Genomic DNA, 17,061 nt, shown 5'->3' with positions numbered 1-17,061 from the left:
CAGCCCCTTGTATCTCAGTGATCTGAGGAAGGTATTCCTGTATTGCATAACCCCAGCCCCTTGTATCTCAGTGATCTGAGGAAGGTATTCCTGTATTGCATAACCCCAGCCCCTTGTATCTCAGTGATCTGAGGAAGGTATTCCTGTATTGCATAACCCCAGCCCCTTGTATCTCAGTGACCTGAGGAAGGTATTCCTGTATTGCATAACCCCAGCCCCTTGTATCTCAGTGATCTGAGGAAGGTATTCCTGTATTGCATAACCCCAGCCCCTTGTATCAGTTATCTGAGGAAGGTATTCCTGTATTGCATAACCCCAGCCCCTTGTATCTCAGTGATCTGAGGAAGGTATTCCTGTATTGCATAACCCCAGCCCCTTGTATCTCAGTGATCTGAGGAAGGTATTCCTGTATTGCATAACCCCAGCCCCTTGTATCTCAGTGATCTGAGGAAGGTATTCCTGTATTGCATAACCCCAGCCCCTTGTGTCTCAGTGATATGAAGAAGGTATTCCTGTATTGCATAACCCCAGCCCCTTGTATCTCAGTGATCTGAGGAAGGTATTCCTGTATTGCATAACCCCAGCCCCTTGTATCTCAGTGATCTGAGGAAGGTATTCCTGTATTGCATAACCCCAGCCCCTTGTATCTCAGTGACCTGAGGAAGGTATTCCTGTATTGCATAACCCCAGCCCCTTGTATCTCAGTGATCTGAGGAAGGTATTCCTGTATTGCATAACCCCAGCCCCTTGTATCTCAGTGATCTGAGGAAGGTATTCCTGTATTGCATAACCCCAGCCCCTTGTATCTCAGTGATCTGAGGAAGGTATTCCTGTATTGCATAACCCCAGCCCCTTGTATCTCAGTGATCTGAGGAAGGTATTCCTGTATTGCATAACCCCAGCCCCTTGTGTCTCAGTGATATGAAGAAGGTATTCCTGTATTGCATAACCCCAGCCCCTTGTATCTCAGTGATCTGAGGAAGATATTCCTGTATTGCATAACCCCAGCCCCTTGTATCTCAGTGATCTGAGGAAGGTATTCCTGTATTGCATAACCCCAGCCCCTTGTATCTCAGTGACCTGAGGAAGGTATTCCTGTATTGCATAACCCCAGCCCCTTGTATCTCAGTGATCTGAGGAAGGTATTCCTGTATTGCATAACCCCAGCCCCTTGTATCTCAGTGATCTGAGGAAGGTATTCCTGTATTGCATAACCCCAGCCCCTTGTATCTCAGTGATCTGAGGAAGGTATTCCTGTATTGCATAACCCCAGCCCCTTGTGTCTCAGTGATATGAAGAAGGTATTCCTGTATTGCATAACCCCAGCCCCTTGTATCTCAGTGATCTGAGGAAGGTATTCCTGTATTGCATAACCCCAGCCCCTTGTATCTCAGTGATCTGAGGAAGGTATTCCTGTATTGCATAACCCCAGCCCCTTGTATCTCAGTGACCTGAGGAAGGTATTCCTGTATTGCATAACCCCAGCCCCTTGTATCTCGGTGATCTGAGGAAGGTATTCCTGTATTGCATAACCCCAGCCCCTTGTATCTCAGTGATCTGAGGAAGGTATTCCTGTATTGCATAACCCCAGCCCCTTGTATCTCAGTGATCTGAGGAAGGTATTCCTGTATTGCATAACCCCAGCCCCTTGTATCTCAGTGATCTGAGGAAGGTATTCCTGTATTGCATAACCCCAATCCCTTGTACTTTAGTGATCCGAGAAAAATATCCCAGTTTGTATTGCTTAACCTGAATTCCCTGTACATACTAAAAGTGGCAAATTAGGACATACACAGTCCAACACTAATTTAACCCCCATAAGAAACCCTAGCTTTGAAACTTGATTGCATAGACATTCTCTTAGTACTATTACAGAGAAACCAGTATCCCAAAATATAGCAGTACATTAATTTTGAAGTTGCTTTTTAAGTTATCAACATTGAAGAGATGAAGCACATAGAAAGACACTTATGCTTTCATTTTGGACTGAAACTGCATTGTAATTTTCATTCTCCTACTTGATGGTTATTTGTGTGTTGTTCCAGACACGGTATTGTGCCTTTTTGTTCTGTTTGAAGCTTATCAAATAAGGCGCTCAAAATTTCTCTCTTGAAAACCACTATTTTTACCTTACCTTAGACAGATTTTGAATGTTTTTGTTACTCCCGTAGGTTGACCCCTGGCCTGGCTTGTCTGATGTTTGCATGCTCATCCAAACTGAATTATATTATACAACTATGACTCACTTGCCATGGGTTCAAACCCAACCCGTTTCCTGTTTCATTATACAAATACTACAGTGGACCCTCGGTTTATGATCAGCTCCCAATGCGACCAATTATGTAAGTGTATTTATGTAAGTGCGTTTGTATGTGTATGTTTGGGGGTCTGAAATGGACTAGTCTAATTCACAATATTCCTTATGGGAACAAATTCATTCAGTAATGGCAACTGAACATACTTCTGGAATGAAATAATATCGTAAGCCGGCGGTCCACTGTATATTTCAAGTACGAAATGTTCACAACATAAGGTTGTTAACAGAGTATTGTACCTCGACTCTGAGGTTAGCTTAGGTAAGGTTTGTTAGGAAACAGGACAAGTGTTTCCTGACGCGGGTCTTTGAATACTATTAGATTTTATTTCTTTGCACGATATAAAATGTGTGATTTACGTGTTATAAAATATTGTTAAATACAAAGAAAGCCACTAACATGCTTGGAGCTTTTGGTCATCTGACCGAGGCCTTCCACTGGCTTACCCATCCACCCCCTTTAAAAATAATGGTTATAATTATAACTGTTAGATAGTTGGATACTAGTCAGTGGTTGTAATAGTTTCAGTGGTAGCTAAGTACTCTCATGACTGTTGGTGCATTTGTGTATAAGTTGACACTGCTGTAACTTGACACTACTGTAACTTGACACTGCTGTAACTTGGCATTACTGTAAGTTGACACTACTGTAACTTGACACTACTGAAACTTGACACTGCTGTAACTTGGCATTACTGTAAGTTGACACTACTGTAACTTGACACTACTGTAACTTGACACTGCTGTAACTTGGCATTACTGCAAGTTGACACTGCTGTATTTTGACAATCTCCTGTATTTTAAGTGAAATTCATTCATATTTTATGTAAAATAATTAAATAGTGAGGTACCTGGAGTTTACCTGGAGAGAGTTCCGGGGGTCAACGCCCCCGCGGCCCGGTCTGAGACCAGGCCTCCTGGTGGATCAGAGCCTGATCAACCAGGCTGTTGCTGCTGGCTGCACGCAAACCAACATACGAGCCACAGCCCGGCTGATCCGGAACTGACTTTAGGTGCTTGTCCAGTGCCAGCTTGAAGACTGCCAGGGGTCTGTTGGTAATCCCCCTTATGTGTGCTGGGAGGCAGTTGAACAGTCTCGGGCCCCTGACACTTATTGTATGGTCTCTTAACGTGCTAGTGACACCCCTGCTTTTCATTGGGGGGATGGTGCATCGTCTGCCAAGTCTTTTGCTTTCGTAGTGGGTGATTTTCGTGTGCAAGTTCGGTACTAGTCCCTCTAGGATTTTCCAGGTGTATATAATCATGTATCTCTCCCTCCTGCATTCCAGGGAATACAGGTTTAGGAACCTCAAGCGCTCCCAATAATTGAGGTGTTTTATCTCCGTTATGCGCGCCGTGAAAGTTCTCTGTACATTTTCTAGGTCGGCAATTTCACCTGCCTTGAAAGGTGCTGTTAGTGTGCAGCAATATTCCAGCCTAGATAGAACAAGTGACCTGAAGAGTGTCATCATGGGCTTGGCCTCCCTAGTTTTGAAGGTTCTCATTATCCATCCTGTCATTTTTCTAGCAGATGCGATTGATACAATGTTATGGTCCTTGAAGGTGAGATCCTCCGACATGATCACTCCCAGGTCTTTGACGTTGGTGTTTCGCTCTATTTTGTGGCCAGAATTTGTTTTGTACTCTGATGAAGATTTAATTTCCTCATGTTTACCATATCTGAGTAATTGAAATTTCTCATCGTTGAACTTCATATTGTTTTCTGCAGCCCGCTGAAAGATTTGGTTGATGTCTGCCTGGAGCTTTGCAGTGTCTGCAATGGAAGACACTGTCATGCAGATTCGGGTGTCATCTGCAAAGGAAGACACGGTGCTGTGGCTGACATCCTTGTCTATGTCGGATATAAGGATGAGGAACAAGATGGGAGCGAGTACTGTGCCTTGTGGAACAGAGCTTTTCACCGTAGCTGCCTCGGACTTTACTCTGTTGACGACTACTCTCTGTGTTCTGTTAGTGAGGAAATTATAGATCCATCGACCGACTTTTCCTGTTATTCCTTTAGCACGCATTTTGTGCGCTATTACGCCATGGTCACACTTGTCGAAGGCTTTTGCAAAGTCTGTATATATTACATCTGCATTCTTTTTGTCTTCTAGTGCATTTAGGACCTTGTCGTAGTGGTCCAATAGTTGAGACAGACAGGAGCGACCTGTTCTAAACCCTTGATATAACGAACCCTTATAGTATAACGATCCTTGATATAATGGACCTTTTATATAATGATACAGTGGTACCCTGAGTTTCGTACTTTTTCGTTCCAGAAGGCTGTTCCAGTGCTGTTATCCAACAAATTTGTTCCCATAAGGAATAATGTAAATTAGATTAGTCTATTTCAGACCCCTGAAAATACACTTACAAAAGCACTTAAAATATTACACTTACATAATTGGTGGAGTTGGGAGCTGTTTGAAATTCGGGGGTACAACTGTACTTGTTATAATGGACCTTTTATGTAATGAACCTTGATATATTGGATCTTTATGTAATGGACCTTGATATAATGAACCTTTATATAATGGACTTATGAGATGACAAAATCTGCTGGGTAAATTCTACTCTTTAACTCCTTTATTTTCAGTGTTTAGTACTTTTATAAATTGTGTGTATGTGTACAGTAGTAGTTTGCTGCAGTAACTGGGAACCTAACCTGCTGTATAAGTGGGGCCCTTTTATGCTATACAGTGGACCCCTGGTTTACGATCAGCTCCCAATGCGACCAATTATGTAAGTGTATTTATGTAAGTGCATTTGTATGTGTATGTTTGGGGGTCTGAAATGGACTAATCTAATTCACAATATTCCTTATGGGAACAAATTCGGTCAGTACTGGCACCTGAACATACTTCTGGAATGAAATAATACCGTAAACCGGGGGTCCACTGTATTAGGTTTACAATAGAATACGTACTTTAGTGCTTTTTCCAGGTTTTTTTGGTTTAACATTTTTCTGATGTAAAGTCCTTGGAAAATTCCCCTTAATAGTTCGTTACGTTGAAACTTTACTGTACGTCGGAAAAGTTCTCAACATGAGCCTCTGGTAAGACCCTTGCATTTTTTCTTGTTTTTTCCAAAGAAGAATAATTACAAGTCAAAATACTGGGGCCGAAACAATATGCATATAACCTGCACTTAGGGGAGGAGCCTTATGACAGCTTCAGTCGCTTCTTGTTTGTTGACAAAGACGCAGGATGGACCATCATAATGTTCCTCTCCTGTATGTGACATTTTTCTTTATTTTTTTTTTTTTTTCAAATTTGGCTCTGACGAAAGATCCACAAAAATTCTGAAAAGCTTTTGCCAACCATTTTTTCCATTTCTAAAAGATGTTTTGAATTTTGGCTTTCACTTGTCTTATCACATTTTGTCATAGTGGTGTTATGTTACAGCATGCGTCATGGCCAGCAGAAGTGAGGGAGAGAATCTATCTCAACCTTCACAGCATCACCTTCCCACCAGGACAAGATGCATCAGCATGGAGGAAACTCTTCAAGCCTTGCTCATCCCAGAGACTCTTCATGCCTGTATGTACTCTTCATAAATTTATGTGCTCTTCATGCTTGTATGTACTCTTCATGAAAAGTATATAGTATGTACTCTTCTTGAATGTATGTTAACATTTTATGTTGGTAGATACAAATTTATACAAGTTTATTTCAACATGATAAAGTGTTGATACAGAAATAGGTGACACTGGAGTCCATGTTGAAGCCCATGGTTATGCAGATTATAATGAAGCCATGTGTAGACACTTCACAGGTGGTCTTTTGTTGCTTGTGAAAGAATAGAGCTTAATCCAAAGAACTAATGCTCACAGGTTGTAGATTGGTAGATAGCAGCCATCGAGGGAGGAACTACCATCCTATCAGACGAGTGTGAAAAAGAATCTTGTTCAGTTTATACCGGCCACATGGCCTGGTACATTCGCTTTCTTTTTTCTTGTTGAAGTTCATTGGTTCGAACCTGTTGCATTGACTCGTAATTTTAATATTTTAAAAATATATAAAATTGTTTTTGAGACCTGATGAGCTGTTGGAGTGTGAGCAGGGTAATATTTTGTGATGGGTTTCAGGGAAACTGGTTAACCGGACTTTAAGTCCTGGAGGTGGGAAGCACAATGTCTGTACTTAATTTGAAGGAGGGGTTTGGGATGTTGGCTGTTTGGAGTGACATCTATACTTTCGTATCTGAGCGCCTATGCAAAGACAGTGATTATGTGTGAATGATGGGGAAAGTATTTTTCTTTCTTGGATCACCCTGCCTTGGTGGGACATGGCTGACGTGTTAAAAAAAATGAAAGTCAAATTTCCATATGATGCAATGTTTGTATAGAGATGGGTGACATTTGATTCTACACGGAGAAAGCCCATGGTTATACAGAGTATTTTGGGCAAGGTTAAGCCTAACTTAAGAGCACAGTAGCAACAATTATTATTTGCTTATATTCATGGACAAAAAAAGGTATACAAAAAATAAATTAAGGCATTACAACTCAGGTTGGATTGATGTTCTGTACTTTGTCTCATGAACAAGTAAAATGACAGGTCTGTCTTGCAAACCTCTGCTTACATTCACTATACACATCAGCTTCAACCTAGGAAGCCTGGTCTGAGGCTGGCCATGGAGAAGGTAATAAACAGAACCAGTAAAAAATCTGTTTCCCCTTGGCATCAGACCTGATTACCTTTTGTTCTCTAAGGTCCATATGACCCATGCAGGTTGAGTGCTTTCCAATTAATGTAATAGCCCGCATGGAATATATAAGATAGAATGTAAGAATAGTGCAACATAGCATAATAAATACTTCATCTGGAGGTGTAAATATACTGGCTACCATTCTTACTGTTTTTGTCTCTTGTAGGATTTCCTTTCTATTACGAATAGTATACATATATTTTGCCTCGCTGCAGAGGTCTTCTTCAGGAGTCTGCTGAAGAGGACCTCAGTAACACACTAAACATATAGTGGTTTTCTTATCTTTATTTTTGTCTCCGTGTTTGTTTCTTTGCATTCTGAACTACCCTCTAAGGGGATACCTTGAAGGGCTTTCGATTTAAGGAATTGAAACAACCCTCCACTACTTTATATAAAGTCTAATTTCATCCTCTTTGTCAGTTACTGAATAATCTCTGCAGGCTTAGCGAATTTCCATGAGAATAATACATGTAGCCAACTCCCAGTGGCAACAAGTTTTTAATTAAAAATGTAGCTGCAGAGGTTGGTGAACGAGTTTGGTAGGGTGTGTAAAATAAGGAAATTAAAAGTGAACGTAGGAAAGAGCAAGGCGATGAGGACAACAAAAAAATTAGGTAATGAATGAGTGGATATTAGATTGGAGGGAAAGAGTATGAAGGAGGTGAATGTATTCAGATATTTGGGAGTGGACTTGCCAGTAGAAGATGACGTGAATCATAGAACTGATGAAGGGAAAAAAGTGAGTGGTGCACTGAGGAGTCTGTGGAGACAACACTTTGTCCATGGAAGCAAAGAGGGAAATGTATGAGAGTATTATTATACCAACACTCTTATATGAGTGTTATGGAGCTATAACTTGCCTGCTTTTATGTACAAAAAAGCTTCTCAAGTATTGTCACCAATTATTACAACGCTCTTTAACAAATCCATTGAATCATCTACCTTCCCAACAATCCTCAAAATAGCGAGGGTCACTCCGATCTATAAAGGAGGTGACCAAGCTGACTTGAATAACTATAGACCAATATCTAACTTACCACTGCTCTCTAAAATCTTTGAAAAATTAATTCATAGACGGATCTATTCCTACCTCGTTTCACACAACATGTTAAACCCTTGTCAGTTTGGATTCAGGAATAATAAAAGCACAAATGATGCTATCATACACATGCTAGAACTAATATATACCACACTTGAAAAGAAAGAAATCCCGCTGGGCATTTTCATTGATTTACGTAAAGCTTTCGATACAGTCGACCATGAACTGCTGTACTCCAAATTAATGCACTATGGTATCAGAGGCCACTCCCTCAACTACCTAAAATCATACCTTAGTAAAAAGAACTCAATATGTGTATGCAAATGATGCAAACTCTTCCACCGAACCAATCACAGTAGGAGTCCCACAAGGAAGTATCCTTGGACCACTCCTCTTTCTCATCTACACCAATGATCTACCGAATGCATCACAGCTACTCAAACCCATATTATTTGCAGATGACACTACATATGTCTTTTCCCACCCAAACACAGTCAATGCTGAATTACAGAAAATATCTGCCTAGATGATGACTAACAAACTTACCCTGAACACTGATGAAACTAATTTCTTTTTGGAAACAAAGCTGCAAATGACCCAATTAACATAACACTAAATGGATCATCAGTCACAAGACTTACAGAGGGAAAATTCCTAGGTATCCACCTTGACAGTAGCTTTAAGTTCCAGACACACAACAAATCACCAAGAAAATCTCCAAGACTGTAGGCATACTATCAAAGATAAGGTACTACGTTCCACAATCAGCTCTCCTGGCACTGTACCATTCACTCATATACCCTTATCTTAAATATGGAATTTGTGCATGGGGATCAACAACATCCGATCACCTAAAACCCCTAATAACCCAGCAAAAGGCAGCAGTAAGAATGATAAATTCCCACTCCTGCCAACATACTCCACCAATTTTCAAAAGTCTGAATCTGCTCACCATTAAGAACATTCATACTTATTCATGTGTCTACTACATACACAGAACAATACACGCAAATATAAACCCTCCACTCATACTTCTCCTTGCCAACCTAAACAGGACACATGACCACAACACAAGACACAGATCTCTTTTTGATATACCTTGTGTCCATATCACACTGTGTAAAAACTCTGTGCACATAAAGGGCCCCAAAATATGGAATTCATTACCAGAAGATATTAAAGTAACCCAGTCTGAAAATCAGTTTAAGACTCTTATCAAAAGCCACTTAATCACCCTAGACTAAATGCTAAATACTCAGTACACACTTACTTATGTACTCCCACATCATAACTTCAACAATCACTTTGAACCTTTTATCCATTGTTGACAGGAATATAATTGAATCATTGTTTTCACAAAAAGTATTTTCGAATATAAATATATCTTTGTATTATACAAATTTTGATTCATTCATAATTAATAATCTACTGTTCAACTATGAAATAATTACTATCCTACTGTACAACTATGATATACTCCTTAGTGTTAAGTAGACTGTAAGCCAATAATATTAAGTTGGCCCATAATGCCTAGGCATAATAGAGGCTCTCTCTGCATTGCAACCCACTATTGCAAATATAAAATCTCAATGTACTGTTTGCAAAGACATAAAATAAATAAAATAGGACCCAACATGTATTTATAAGTAACAGTTACTCTGGAATACCTAATTATATTGAACTGATGGGGACTCAGCTCTAAATGTCATAAGGACAGATCAGTCTTATGGCTGTAAGGCAGCTGAGTCAAGCCTGTTTTTCTCAATATAATAGGTTATACTATAGACACACACACACACACACACACAATTTAAATAAGTAGTTTATAAAGTTGTATTTCTTTTTGTAAAAGTAAATAAGGTGTGGTAACTAGAGAATTGTGCTTGGCAACAGTCTTTTGTTTTTTGGTGGGTGTGGGAGGAGCTTAGCTAGGCTCCTCCCTCTCCCCTTCTCTTTTTTTTTGTTGACTTGAAGCTGGCAGGACCTCTGGGTCCTTCTTTCTATTTTTTGGGGGCATTATGTGTGCCCCAGGGTGGGTTTTATAACTTAAGTTGTGGCCACCATACCCAGGGTGACTAAAGTGTGTCAAAACACTGGTTAGTCCAGAGATTAGTCCAGAAGAAAGAAAGACAATTTGTCCACATCCACCATGTGGACTGTCTGTGAAGAGCAGCTAAGGGGTGTGCAAGCCTATGTTTTGAATATGTGAGTGCTGCAATTGTATATTCTGTACATATCTATTTAGAATACAGCTATATTTTTTTATAGAGGTAGTTTAAATAACCTGTGAATAGGGCTGGTGACAGGATTTCAGAGACCGAGGATGATCAATCATGTATGTAAGTATTACTCTAGACATATAAGTCCTTTATGTAAAAGCTACCCCACACTAGAACATGTAGTGAGAACCTTACTATCAAAGTAATAAGGGAAGACAACATAACGGTGGGTGTGAAGCATGGGTGGTGAATGTTGCAACAAGGAGAAGGCTGGAGGCAGTGGAGATGTCATGTCTGAGGGCAATGTGTGGTGTGAATATAATGCACAGAATCCATAGTTTGGGGATTAAAAGGAAGTGTGGGGTTAGTAAAAGCTTTATTCAGAGGTCAGAGAAGGGGTTGTTGAGGTGGCTTGGACATTTAGAGAGGCTGGAGCAAAATGGAATGACTTGGAGGGCATATAAATTTGTAGTGGAAGGAAGGTTGGGTAGGGGTTGGCCTAGAAAAGGTTGGAGGCAGGGGGTTATGAGAGTTTTTGTGTGCGAGAGGCTTGGACTTCCACCAAGCATGTGTGAGCGTGTTAGATAGGAGCAATTGGAGATGAATGATATTTATGACTTGACTTGTTGTTGGAATGTGAGCAAAGTAACATTTATGAAGGGATTCAGTAAAACCGGTTAGCTGGACTTGAGTCCTGGCGGTGGGAAGTACAGTGTCTGCACTATGAAGAAGGGGTGTTGATATGTTGCAGTTTTTTAACTGTAGTAAAGGTATGCCTCTGGCAAGACAGTGATGGAGTGAATGATGATGAGAGTGTTTCTTCATTGTCAGGTCGCCCAGCCTTGTGGGAAACGACCGATGTGTTAATAAAAAAAAAAAACTTCTTGCAGAATCCTTCCTCCACAAGTCATGTGTGTTGTAAGAGGCGACTACAATGCCAGGAGCAAGGAATGGGCTAGTAACGCCTTCTCCTGTATATATTTCTAAACCTAAAAAAAGAAATTTTTTTGTTTATCTTTCTAGGTCGCCTTACCTTGGTGGGAGACGACTGATATAAAAAAAATATTGCTGCAGTCACCTCTTTTATAAAGCTTGTCTATATAGAGTTTTTTTTTTTTTTAAATGTAATTTAAAAAGTACATTCACTTGAGTGGCATGTACTATGAGAGCATTTTGATGCAACATGCAGTTTTGGATGTACTTTTTCAGTCTTGTTAAAATTGATTTCATTTTATATAAAAGGTTTATAAGAGAACTTACATTATTATAGGTACTGAAAAGGCAGATTTATCTAGTGCCGAGATTCCCAGTGTGGGGTATATGCCCCACCGGTGGGCAATTTGAAAATGTTACAACAAAATAAGTAAGTTAGCTGTAGTCCATTTCTACTCAATATTATACTTTTTAACACCCAAATTTGTTTTTATGTCAGTGGGAAGTGAAATTTTGTGAGGTGTCAAGGTGGGGCATGACACAAAAAAGGTTGGGAACCACTGATTTTTTTTTCTAGCGCTTTGTGAATGATGCAACTTCTTGTTTTGCAGTTGCTTCTAAAAGACGTGGATGCTCTGGTGTACGTAGACACCGATGTTGTGTTCCTGGCTCCACTGGAGGAACTCTGGAGACACTTCTATGCTATGAATGCCTCTCACATGGCTGCTGAACATGAGGACTTGGCCACAGGCTGGTACAATCGCTTCGCTAAACATCCATACTATGGCAGACTAGGTAACGATGTCATGTTTAACACTTTTTAGTTTGTGCAATAGTTCTGTGTACAAAATAATTATAGTATTAGGAAGGTATATTAGAAGTTAATATAGGAGGGTGGTGTTGATATGTTGTTGTTATTTAACTGTAGTGTAGGCATACCTCTGGCAAGACAGTGATGGCATGAATGATGATGAAAGTGTTTCATCTTTTTCGGGTCACCCTGCCTCGGGTAACAGCCACTATGTTAATATAAAACAATAGAAGTTAATAGTAGTTATTGAGTTAATAAATAAGGTATAATAAAGGCCTGTTTTATGCAGAAAAAAGTTTTTATATATAGATGTTGGAAATATTCTTATGTAATAATTATAATATTAATAATAATAGTAAAATAATAATGATTTTTATGATTTTCCAAGATGGTACATACGTAAGTGTTAGTTATGGGTTAACAGCTTGGTTATTCCATTAATGAAAATATCTATAGGCTTGTTATATTCTATTTTTCATAGTTAACAACAAGCACATATACAGCAATTAAATGTGATATACTGTGTGATCTTATTTTTACATAAAATAAATAGTGCATTAATTGCAGGTGTAAATTCGGGTGTAATGCTTATGAATTTAACCCGATTACGCAAATTTGGCTGGGAGGAATATGTGGTTCCAATTTACAAACACTACAAGCAAGCTATTACCTGGGGAGATCAAGATATTATCAATATTATTTTTCACTATCATCCAGGTAAGACCTTCACTCTATTCCATTGTGAGTTGCGTGTAGTCAAGTGGTTGTGATTCAGCATGCTGTTGGAGTGTAAGCAAGGTAACATTTGTGAAGGGATTCAGGGAACCCAGTTAGTTGGACTTGAGCCCTGGAGGTGGGAAGTAGTATCTGCATTCAGAGGGGCCATCTGAATTGGGATGTTGGCACACTTATGGCAAGACAGCAAGTGAATGAATGATGGTAAATGTGTTTCCTCTATTTTGTTTTACCTTGGGAGATGGCTAGTGTGTTAACAAAAGAAAAATGGAAATAAATTTTTGTACTTCTCACCCTTTGGAGGTGGGAAGTACAGTGCTTGCACTGTGGGAGGAGTAGGGATGCTGTTGTTAATAGGGTCATCTTACTGTTGTTTTCTACCTGTTGTTTATTTTGTGCAACACTAAACGTCCTTGGTGCACACAGGTTGCAATTAACCTTTCTTCAAAGGATGAATGTATTGGCTAAACGTCATCTACAACACCCTGCTTCCTGCTATACTTCACCTAACACACCCTGCTTCCTGCTAAGTGTGCCATGCTAATGGGAGCAGCAAAGAAACATCCTAAGATAAGGATCCATCGCAGTGATCTGATCTGATCCCAGACCAGATATCCTGATTGATGACCTGACCAGTTAAGCTGTTTGTGCTGCTAGCACAAACACTGCAACATATGCACCTCTATCAGACATTCCACAATTAGTTATTTTTTTTATTACCACATCAGCCGTTTCCCACCAAAGCAGGGTGACTAAAAAAGAAGAAACGCTTTTGTCATCATTGACTCCATCGTTGTCTTGCCAGAGGCGTGCTTATATTTCAGTTACAAAACTGCAACATTAACACCCCTCCTTCAGAGTGCAGGCACTGTACTTCGCACCTCGAGGACTCAAATCCAGCTTGCCGGTTTCCCTGAATCCCTTCATAAATGTTACCTTGCTCACACTCCAACAGCACGTCAAGTCATAAAAACCATTTGTTTCCACTCGCTCCTATGTAACATGCTCATGCATGCCTGCCTTAAGTCCAAGCCCCTTGCACATGAAACCACCTTTACTTCCTCCCTCCAACCTTTCCTGGGCCGACCCCTACCCCGCCTTCCCTCCACTACAGATTTATACCCTCTCCGAGTTGTTTTATTTCCTTCCATCCCCTCTACATGTCCAAACCACCCCAAAACTCCTTCCTCAGCCCTGTGGATAATAGTTTTGGTAATCCTGCACCTCCTCCTAATCTCCAAACTATGGATTCTCTGCATTATATTCACACCACACATTGCCCTCAGACATGACATCTCCACTGCCTCCAGCCTTCTCCTTGTTGCAACTTTGACCACCCATGCTTCACACCCATATAACAGTGTTGGTATAACTATACTCTCATATATTTCCCTCTTTGCATCCGTGGATAAAGTTCTTTGTCTCCACAAACTCCTCAGTGCACCACGCACCTTTTTCCCCTTGTCAATTCTATGATTCACCTCGTCTTTCATAGACCCATCTACTGACATGTCCACTCCTAAATATCAGAATACATTCACCTCCTCCATACTTTCTCCCTCCAATTTGATGTCCAATATTTCGTTACCTTATTTTTTGTTATCCTCATCACCTTACTCTTTCCTATATTAACTTTTAATTTCCTTCTTTTACATACCCTACCAAACTCTGTATCTTCTCTTCAGAATCTCCCAGAAACACAGTGTCATCAGCAAAAAGCAACTGTGACAACTCCCGACACTCGAGCATTCACTTCTCTTACAACCTCATCTATAAATATGTTGAACAACCACGGTGACATCACAAATCCTTGTCTAAGGCCTACTTTTACTGGGAAATAATCTCCCTCCCTCCTACATACTCTAACCTGAGCCTCGCTATCCTTGTAAAAAACTCTTCACTGCTTTCAATAACCTACGTCCTGTTTCGTACATTTGTAACATCTGCCACACTTCCTCCCTATCCACCTTATCATATGCATTTTCCAAATCCATACATGCCACAAACGCCTCCTTACCTTTATCTAAATACGTACTGTTCACCTATATGTTTCACTGTGGGAAAATATAATTAAATCCCAAGCAAAAACTGAACATAATAAAGACTGTATAATGTAATAGTGTACATTTTACCTACTGTCTTGCTTACCTATGTCAGTATTTTATAAATGAATATAATTTTTATTTGATATGATTTGTTAAAAAGTCGTGCTATTCAGAATCATAGTTTTTTTTGTCACCTGTGTATAACATATTTTAAAATGTTTTAATAGAGTGGAGTCATGAGATGTTTTTGATATTGGTTTCCCTTCAAGGGTGGTGCCTTGATGTTGATGAAGGGGCTCTTGATGCAAGGAGTTGGAGTTAGTCTTTCCTTTGATCAAACCCAGTTACCTCCAATTTCCTAGACACTTCATGTCCGCTTGAGGTTCAGTATCTAACCTTGAGTAATAATCTGTGCTGGTTTAGAAATCTGAAGTATGGATGATGAAAAGTAGAGTGTTACTGAAAATATCTAATACAATACGTGCAGGTGTCACACAGATTGCAAGTTGAAGAATGTAATAATGTTGGTAGAATTACCGACAATATGTAAAGTAAAAGGACACAACTGCAACTAATGTGACATTTTATTGTGGCAACGTTTCACTCTCCAGTATTGCACCTCACTCTGAGCCTTTATATACCCTGTGTCCATATACTGCTTGTATCGGCTTGACAAAGCTCCTGGAGAGCTAAACGTTGCCACAGTAAAATGTCACATTAGTTGCACTTGTGTCCTTTTACTTTACAAGTTGAAGAATGCATGTGTATGCTAGCAATATTTTTTTAATCATATGTTGTTATTTGTTATGATAGGATAATTCAAAGAATCATATTCACCATCACTTATTCATTTGCAGTTTTACCATAAATGTGTACAGGTGGGCCCCACTTTACAGCACTTCACTAATGCAGCAGTTTCAATTATAACTGTTCTTCATTTATTCAGACTTCCTACTATAAATATATTCACCACTTGCTATAAGCTAAGGATGAAAATATTTTAAGGTAAGTAATGTGTGTTCTGTATATGTATTTTTTTAGGCCTAGTTTTATTGCTCACTTAACCTGTAAAGGTCCAAACGTATATATACGTTTTTTCAACATTTGAAAGTATGTAAAAAAGGTAGATCTTCTTTTTGTTTTTTTACATTTGAAAATGTGTAAAAATAACTTTGATCTACTTTTTTTTTTGTTATATTTGAAAATATGTAAAAAAAACGTAGATCTACTTTTGTAGCACTACACATGTGAACGTAGATCTGCTTGGACCGTTTACGGGTTAATATATGATAGTAAAAACGTGTTGTCAGGCTTTTATATGCATTTGAAAGTAAAAAAAAAAAAGACTAGTTTTCATTTTACAGAGATTTTTGCTTTACAGTGGTAGCCCGGAACCTGACCTGCTGTATAAGCGGGGCCCCTCTGGCACTTAACCTGACCTGCTGTATAAGCGGGGCCCCTCTGGCACTTAACCTGACCTGCTGTATAAGCGGGGCCCCTCTGGCACTTAACCTAACCTGCTGTATAATCGGGGCCCCTCTGGCACTTAACCTAACCTGCTGTATAAGCGGGGCCCCTCTGGCACTTAACCTAACCTGCTGTATAAGCGGGGCCCCTCTGGCACTTAACCTAACCTGCTGTATAAGCGGGGCCCCTCTGGCACTTAACCTAACCTGCTGTATAAGCGGGGCCCCTCTGGCACTTAACCTGACCTGCTGTATAAGCGGGGCCCCTCTGGCACTTAACCTAACCTGCTGTATAAGTGGGGCCCCCCCTGGCACTTAACCTAACCTGCTGTATAAGCGGGGCCCCTCTGGCACTTAACCTAACCTGCTGTATAAGCGGGGCCCCTCTGGCACTTAACCTAACCTGCTGTATAAGCGGGGCCCCTCTGGCACTTAACCTAACCTGCTGTATAAGCGGGGCCCCTCTGGCACTTAACCTGACCTGCTGTATAAGCGGGGCCCCTCTGGCACTTAACCTAACCTGCTGTATAAGTGGGGCCCCCCCCTGGCACTTAACCTGACCTGCTGTATAAGCAGGGCCCTCTGGCACTTAACCTAACCTGCTGTATAAGTGGGGCCCCCCCCTGGCACTTAACCTGACCTGCTGTATAAGCAGGGCCCTCTGGCACTTAACCTGACCTGCTGTATAAGCGGGGCCCTCTGGCACTTCACAATATGAATGTCTATCCAAACCAAAACTCCCCCACCTATCCATTGAAACAAAATCCAGTTAATATAACATTTGAA

The 17,061-nt window shown here is 40.2% G+C and overlaps 1 protein-coding gene across 1 annotated transcript in view; it reads left to right on the top strand.

The window, feature by feature from the left end:
- LOC138855432 (glucoside xylosyltransferase 1-like) overlaps positions 1-17,061 on the top strand; it is a 73,471-nt gene that overhangs the window by 32,337 nt on the left and 24,073 nt on the right. The window contains exons 3-5 of the mRNA XM_070104757.1: positions 5,722-5,856; positions 11,830-12,013; positions 12,597-12,746. Coding sequence (XP_069960858.1) covers positions 5,722-5,856; positions 11,830-12,013; positions 12,597-12,746 — 469 coding nt within the window. The remainder of the gene's footprint in view (positions 1-5,721; positions 5,857-11,829; positions 12,014-12,596; positions 12,747-17,061) is intronic.

Source organism: Cherax quadricarinatus, chromosome 94, assembly GCF_038502225.1.
Source record: "Cherax quadricarinatus isolate ZL_2023a chromosome 94, ASM3850222v1, whole genome shotgun sequence".
In the NCBI taxonomy this organism is placed as follows: domain Eukaryota; kingdom Metazoa; phylum Arthropoda; class Malacostraca; order Decapoda; family Parastacidae; genus Cherax; species Cherax quadricarinatus.
The sequence above is the reverse complement of the archived record's forward strand: the minus strand, read 5'-3'. Positions and strand labels throughout refer to the sequence as shown.